Source organism: Notothenia coriiceps, unplaced genomic scaffold (genome assembly GCF_000735185.1).
Source record: "Notothenia coriiceps isolate Sejong01 unplaced genomic scaffold, NC01 NC01_scaffold00012620, whole genome shotgun sequence".
In the NCBI taxonomy this organism is placed as follows: domain Eukaryota; kingdom Metazoa; phylum Chordata; class Actinopteri; order Perciformes; family Nototheniidae; genus Notothenia; species Notothenia coriiceps.
In genome coordinates this window covers 247,058-255,566 of record NW_011345321.1, presented here as the reverse complement: position 1 = coordinate 255,566, position 8,509 = coordinate 247,058, and the positions used below count along the sequence as shown (strand labels likewise).

At 38.9% G+C, this 8,509-nt stretch overlaps 1 protein-coding gene across 1 annotated transcript; it reads right to left on the bottom strand.

Moving 5' to 3' along the window:
• Positions 1-1,399: 1,399 nt before the first annotated feature.
• On the bottom strand, positions 1,400-4,354 carry ednrbb (endothelin receptor type Bb). Its single transcript, XM_010773573.1, has 7 exons — positions 3,938-4,354; positions 3,658-3,770; positions 3,274-3,478; positions 2,827-2,967; positions 2,593-2,726; positions 2,388-2,496; positions 1,400-1,616 (listed from the first exon to the last, which is right to left on the bottom strand). Exons 1-7 carry the CDS (start codon positions 4,352-4,354, stop codon positions 1,449-1,451), a joined length of 1,287 nt encoding a protein of 428 aa, XP_010771875.1. The 3' UTR covers positions 1,400-1,448.
• Between the last annotated feature and the right edge of the window lie 4,155 nt (positions 4,355-8,509).

The following is an 8,509-nucleotide window of genomic DNA, read 5'->3' as shown; positions in this document are numbered from 1 at the left end:
TGTTGTTTAATTGATCTAGTGTTTGTGTGTGAAGGAAAGCAAGGATAGCCGATTAGGTACATAAAGATGTCAGACTGCTGCTTTGATGAGATGTGATGTGCAACCAGCATTTCCTTGTCCTCTCTATTCAATATGCCAAGAGCTATTACAGCAACAAACACATTTTACAATTGCACTCTTGTGAAAAAGTCATGATATAAAACAAAGCTGGCATTTTTATGTGGATGGTATTATGAGAACCCTTGATCAAAAAGTGTATGGCTTTATTTATCTAAGGTTTAAATAAGGTATTTTTCATTCAGACATGTCTATAATACATGTGCTTACAATTAATGTGTATTACTATGATATAAAAGTTTAATTTGAGCAATAAAGATTACTTTACTGGAAAGTTAGTTAGAGAAAACACCACTAGGTCATTTCAGTTTTACACGTCTCATATTTATAAGCCTTACACACATCACAAGCTTTTATTCAAACAAACAACTGAATCTTCAAACAGCTGAGAGTATTCTCTTTACTTAGACAAGATAAACTTTTAATAGGCATTCCAGTGCACAGCATCAAGACAGTTTTGCAGACTGAAACAGCGTTAGCGTGAAGAACAGCGCTCTATTTGTGCTTGCCTTGTCCTATGACAGGGAGACCTATCAGGTGCTCATCTCACCCCCCCACCCCTCCCGCTCTCCTCCTGACCTCATTCTGTCATCTTCGTTTTCCTTCTTCCCCACTCTCAGGTCTTTTATAAAGTGTCTCCATGCATTACACATTTAACAATGCATTAAAAATAGGCCACCATCAATCAGTCATTCAGTGTTGGAGACAGAATCTACTTTTGGCACCAATTTAATATGTTTCTCAAGGTTCAAGAACCAAAGGAACGCTATAAACTCTTTGTGTACGGGAAAACTTAACAGATCAAAACAGGCATTTATGTGCTAATAATACACCGTTCCACATGAAACCCACCGTAATAATCCTAAATTCCCATTTGCTTGATTTCGTACGGCAGAGTGTCTTACCAGAATCCAGAAACAGATTTAAAAGAAATACTGTATGCAGGCGGTAAGCCGTGACTAGATTTCTGTTGATGGGTGCCAGGTTAACATCGTGCCCAAAACAGTGATTTGAGGAGCTGTGATGCATGATACAGGATAGGTAGTACTGTAGGTAATATATGATGTAATGGTTGGGAGTGAGTCAAGTCCCGGGGGCACATAGTCTGAACAGTCTGACTCCAGGTTGCTCATACTAAAGCAGATGTTCAACTGACGACAGCACTACAACAGACAATGCTGCCTGTTATTCAAATGGTGATTTATTTTATTAGGATGGCATGTCAAGGTTGCTGAGCAACCATTAGAGGTGTGTTGGTAACTTTGATTGCCAAATGTGCATGTAATAAAGAAAAAAAAGAAGAACTCACAATACATTTTCTTAGAGTTTGGTTAACACGGTAAGGTGTTCTCCTGCTCAGGTAGTGGTGTGGACGTCTGCTTGTGAGCTTTGATGTTGCTGCTCTGCTCCGAGGTTTGATCCTGGGTTCTAGACTTCAAAACAGACTGCACATCGTCATGAGTGACAGCTCCAAGACGACAGCAACCGCACAGACATGCCTGAGGGACCACAAACACGAAGACGTTTGGCCAGAGAACAACAAACATCAACTTCGCATTTAGAAAATGGCCTATAATGAAGTGTATCTGTGTGTGGAGCCTTCACATTAGAATCAGAGTGCAATTTTTGTTGCTTGTCTTTGAATAATGACTCTTCTTTAAAAGCCTTGTTGCTGCAGACTTCAGAGAGGGTATAATAGAAATCAATTCTGTTTAATGTCTGTGTTGAGACAATTGTTGAGAACAATCTCCAGTTGGATTGTCTTTTAATTAGAGGAAAAAGGATAAATTGTAGCGGAAAACACACAATAATAAATAAATAAATGGGAAAATACCATTACTAGATGGGGAGAGTAGTTCTTCACGCACTGTGGTGTGCACAAGCCAAAACAAATCAAAGTATGTTTTAGACATGTCCTTCTGAGCTCGAAATACAATAAAGGCTTTTAAAGACATTTTCTTTTGGAAATTGCCTTGAAGCTATGTTTTCTTCTCCCTCATAACACATCACTCTGATTCAGTGACAAACTGCCTGGTAGATTGCCAAGTGTCTGTTTTTTTCTGACAATGTTTTTCCAGACCATTTTCACTTATTACTCCCTCGGGTCATTGCTTTCTCCACACTGGCCGTTTTACAGACATGACTCCATATGGCCTTGATGACACATATGATAGCTCACCCGATGTAAATCACAATGCCTTCAGCCTCACTAGACTTGGGTAAAAGTGAATTGTGCCATACATTGGAACAAGTAAAAAAATCTAACTTACCTTGAAACATCTTTTAAACCTATTGCTGACTATGTACAATGCAATAGGGTTGATGCACGAGTTGAGTGATGCCATATTAATGCCAAAGTAGTCCAGGGTAAGAAAGACGCTGAGAAAGAAGAATAAATAAAAGATGAATTAGTCAAATGAGAGAGGACTATGTGACGAACAATGAGAAAAACATTGTTAAATCTGTCCTGCTCACCTCAGTAGCTGACACCTTTTAGGATCTTTCTGATCATACATGGTTGATTTCAAGATTCTGCTTAGGTACAGAGGCAACCAACAGAGTGCAAACACGATCACCAAGCAGAAGACTGTCTTTGCAACCTCTCTTCTCTTCAAAAGGAAAGATATAATCAATATTAGACTTCTGTTTATTTAAAAAAATATGAGAAAAATGCCCCAGAAATGGCCAAATGTACTTAAAAGTAATAACCTGCTTGGTGTGGTCGCTTAATGTATTCTCCGAATGTTTCAGCATTTTCCTGGTCATGAGTGCATAGAAGACGGCCGTCCAAATCAGGGGCATGCAGAAGTAGAAACCAAAGAGCCACCAGTCCTTCACTGATTTATAAAACTGTTGATTTAACACGACATAAGCCCACAGTCAGTCACTGCTGCAGATGACATGATGTCCGATGGTTGCTATGTTACAGCATGCATAAAACAATATCTGAGATACACACGTTAACAAGGGCATCTACGAGAATGTGTGGGCATCTGTTACATGAAGTTATGAGAAAATCATATTAGAGCTATTATTCCTGTCATTTCCTGTCAACACTTATGAGTATTGCTGCAAGTTGGATGTGAAAAGACAAGACAAACACGTGTTGATCTGTTTGTGTTGTCCTGTTGCATAGTCTCGAGACGATTATATTACCTGCATGAACGGTGTGGTTTGCATGGGATGAAGCAGACATATTCTCAGATGCTTGTCTTTATAGTTCATTGTTATCAAATCAAAGCCGACAACTTCAGGCACAGCCAGCAGGATAGAAATAACCCAAATCAGAGTTATTTCGATTGCCGTCCACACTGGAACCCCGATGCCTTTGATTCGATTCCAGGATACTACAGCTCGGTATCTGCAAAATCAATGGGAAAATGTAATGGCTTGGGGGACTTCTTTCTCTGTAACTATAATACATTTTTCAAGAATATTTCAAGGACTCATGCTAAACAAATCTGCTTGATGAAATACAGTAAGTAGCCAGCGAGCACTATTTCCTTGTAGGGCCCAGGAGAGAGCTGCTTATCTCCGTACCTGTCGACACTCAGAGCACATAAGCTCAGCACAGTGATTCCAACAGTGCTCTTCTGTATGAAGGGGACGAGTTTGCACAGCACTAAGCCAAATGGCCAATCTTCTGCCATGATCTGAAGAAAAAAAGCAAAGAACATTTTCAATGAGAAAACACCCAAAATCAATTCAAGGTGAGATTGAAGTTTGAAAATGGATAAAAAAAAAAGAGCAGAGAACAGGACAAGGTGCAACATTGTTTTTCTCATTGTAATTGTAACACAGCGCTATGTGATTAACTCACCCTGTATGCGTTGATGGGAATGTCTATCACTATGTGGATTAGATCCCCCAAAGCAAGACTGGCAATGAGAATGTTTGGTCCGCTTCTCATGCTTTTGTTTACATATATGATTTTCAATAAGGCTGAATTTCCCACTATTCCAACGACAAATACCACAAGAGAAACCACAGTATGGATGTATTTGAAGGTGTCTCTGATTCCAGCTGACTCCAAGCACATAGGAGGGTGCGGTGCTTTTGGTCTGTCTACCCGAGGGGGATGAATTGAGCTGTTGGATTTCTGTTTTTCCAATATTAAAAGACCAGGGGATGTCGTTTCAGAGAGTTCAATTACAGGGAACGGTTCTGAATGCTGATCACTGGCCTCTGCTCCGATGAGAATATTCCCCAAACAAAGAACGAGAGCAATAGTCCACATTGTTGATGATTTTCTCAAAAGGCCCTGAAATGGTTTTTCCAGCACTGGAGTGAAATTGAAAATGAAAATAATTAGCACAGCCTTGAGATTTGCATCAAAGCATTTAAAGGTGAGGCAAGTTATTACTTGAATTCACAGATCAAAAGGCAACAGTAAATAACAGCACTGAGACAATATGATAAACTGAATTATGCCAGCTTACCTTTAGATGTACACATACAGACTCTGTATGAAATGAGTCTGTGTAATACCTACAAAATAGGCTGACTGTTCAATACAAAAGACGTCTATACTTCTGCTTCGTTGCATCGCCTGCTATAAATGATAGGACCCAGCAGAGGGAAATCAGGATTTTATAGACTAAGGTATTGTTGTCAGCCTTAGTCATCGATCTGTCAGTAGCGACTGTAATTACTTCCCCTGATGCATCATCCTCAATGAAAGGATAGCGTTGAAGTGTATTGTCTGTTATCACAGAGTGAGATCATTTTATTGGCTTCGGTAGGGATATTATGTTACAGTGTTGTCTCAGACTCTACACTCAAAAGTTGGCCGTTATCTTGTTTGACATAAATCTTCCACACAAAATCTAAGTGTAGCAATATGTCTATTTTAGTAAAGAGCTTGAAGCCACAGAGTCTCTATCACTGCACTTGAAAGTCATTATAAGTAATGTAATGAGAACAGAAACGCTTGTCTCTGTGACTTTATGACATTTTGGATGTACTTGGGTTTGATGCAAAACTACTGCCGGGCAACTGCACTTGAACAATAACAGAAGTGATACAAATGGAACTGTGCAATATTCAGAGAGTCCTAGAGATGTTGCTTGAGTCGACATATCACGTTGTATAAGAGATGAGTCAGTCTCCAACCTACCAAAGGGATTGTGCCTCTGCATCTCCTGAGAGTCCGAAAGAAGGTGACTTCTCCCCTCGACAGCTTTATGACAACCTGAAGAGCCTGGAGGAGCAAGAGACATGCGACAACCAGAGAGATCCCATTGTCAATATCATAACCGACAACTACTCCAGCTCTCTTTTGAACGCTCAAATGTGCGCTCCGCTAGTGGCAAATGACCTTGGGAAACTATGTGCTGGCACATTTCCACAAGAACAACTGAAGGAAAGTGAGTTGGATGTGAAAAAGTCTGATGACTGTTAACATTCAGGCTGTCTATTTATTTTATTATTGTAACTTCTTTTTTCCATAGGCCATTGGAGAGACCCAAGACGCTTCAGTACATCGCCTATAAAAGAGAATCCGTAAGGAGCATTGCTAATTTACTGTAGCATGACGGAAAGTCCAATAAATATGACAGTAGCATTCATATAACATTCCCTTAAGAATTCACAGTGTATTTTTTCTGACTATACATTTGACCTGCATTGTAAAACTTTAATCAATCAACTGCAGTTGTTCTTGTTTTAATATGATATGCTGTGAAATTGATCTGTTACACTTTGTGATGCTTGACTTTTTGTTTATGATGTTTTTTTTATTGTCATATTATTGTTGGTGAAGCTGGTCAACGGGGTCAAAGAAACTGAGCACTGTCACTGCTCTATGATATATATGTAGTGCTCACTAAACCACCATTCCTGCAGGGGAACAGTCAAAGTGAATGCTATTTCTTTTTGAAAACCGGGATGTTTTGGATTATAACGGTTGGCTATCGCCCACTCTGATGGAAACGGTAAAGGCCTAGTCCCAAAACATGAGCATGAAGTTAGGGTATGACATTGGCTCAAGGACAACGGAAACCAAAACCGACAAACGGTCATTTCCCTTCAGTGGTACTGAAGCCAGCATTTTATATCAGGGCTACAATGAGGCCTTAAAGCTTCACTAAATGTATCTTCCTCAACTGTAGTCTCTTATCTAGTTAGCATTGAAGCTCAGAAGGCAGCTGTTTTCACAAATTAGCTTTTATATGCTAACAATCCCTTGAATGGTTGACTGGTGAATGCAGTAAACAACATACAGTAGACTGTATACATAAATACTCAATACTAGTTTTTGAGGAGCGAAACAGAGTTAGCACTTGACTTAAATTACTTCATGATGATATAATGACAGATGTATCTTTTTGTTTCCTGCTGAGGACTTCCTATGCCCCCAAGAGGACAAACATCAATTACTGTAGCTTTAAGATGAGTAGAGCCATTCTAGTAGAGCATTGCTGTAACTCTGTCTTTGTTCATCTTTGCAGTCCAGGCTCACCAGAGTTCATGGAGGTTCTCTCACTGGATGGAAGATTCATCACGTTGGTGGGCGCTCAGACCCAGACAGATTGGGAGTGGGTGGAGCAGAGCCTCTTCTTCAGCTGTCAAGGTAAACCATGTCATCAGTTTGGGTGGGAAGGGGTCACCTGTTCCTGCACCATCTTATCTCTCATGACTTAGACATCTGTCAAACTCCTAATTATTTCTTTTTTGTGCAGTTCAAAAGGAAACTGAAAATCCCCCGTTGTTGCAGGCAGAGGTGGTGAACATGGAGGCTGTCGCCGATTCTTCAGAGGTAACCTGCTCAAAGCAAAACATGTGTTTCAACTAAGCACAGTCAAGTTAGGTCAATCTTCTTCATACAGCGCTAAGCCGTTCAAAATCAGTAGTAGTATTAGATTTGACTAAGTAGCCTACTGTAGTTAAGTACCATTTTGAGGTACTTCATTCAGTATTTCTGTCTTGTTACCTTTTACTTGCAGATAAATATGATGATGACATAATGATTAATAGAAAATATAATCAAGAAATGAATGAAAATCAAAAGCAGTAAACACTGGCTACTTAAATTAGTTAAAATGACCCCCAACTTAATTAACACATAACTTGCATCAGCGGCAAGTGATGATTCTAAATCTATGGATCAATAATGACAATCCAATAATATAATACACTGTATGTTATAATGAAACTGGCCATTCTGCATAACAAGTGCTTTAGTTTTGGTTTTTATATTACTATAATATATTTCATGGTAATATTTGGTATATTAATTAGTCAATGTAAATGAGTAATCATTTCTAGAGAGTTTATTTTGTACATAAGGGTTTTGCCTCAAGAATGGAAAGAGTACTACAATGTAAAACTCAAATAAAACAACAGTTTTGTAAACAAAATGTACGTAAGTAAAATAGGGCTGTTAAAATGTTGGAGTAAAAGTTAAAGGGTTAAAAGGGGGTGGTTAATAAAGAGGTAATATGGTGATACATTGCATTAACAATAAAGTATATGTATTAATTATTCAACTGTCTTCCTCAGTGTGGACCAAATAATCAAATTAAACAAAAATTACAATAAATAAAAATACCTAATAACACCTCGGCGGGTGCAACAAATAGGCTACAACAATTAAAACGCCAATTATAAATAGTCGATGCATATCGAATCAACAGCAGAATAAAACATCACCCAAGCAGACAACACAGAGGTGTATACAAAACTGCATTCACAAACACACATATAAGCAAAGGACAGACTGTTTTACACATTGTGTAGCGCACACACAACGGTTGTGTCGGGGCCGTGTTGCTGACTTTGTCCACTCAGCCTCTCTGTCTCAATGCATTACTCAAAGCTCTCAAACACTTTGAGCTGAATAAGAGTTTGTAGTCAAAAACAGCAAAATGTCTTCACAAGAAAAAGTTCCTTAGTGACAGCACTGAAGGATCCATCAAAAATCATTTTAGCTAGACCAGGGTTGCAGCTGTTGGTGACACAACATTGTGGCTGTGTTACAATACGTGCATTAATGCTTGCCATTCCCGTAAGGTTGTGATGCTTACTCACAACCTACTGTGGTTGTGAGTCGTTTTAAAGTAAGTAGGCTACTCTTTACTCACTATAAGCCATGCCCATATGCGCCAGTATCCCAGAATCTTCCTGCAGTCAAAAACACACCACATCTGCTTTAGCCAAGTAAGCTGCTGATTAAGCGAATTTCTTTTTTTATATCCACACAGGGTTTATCGTGACTTTTAAATTCAACTTAAAAATTGTACTATGCAACAGTTGCAAAAAATACCCTACGGTGTACTATAAATAAATAGTCACTTTGTGATTTGTAAACATGAGAACATTCTGACCGTTTACAAATGTCCATGTCATTTTTTTACTTGCAAAAGATTTTAGCATTTTTGCCACCACCACCAAA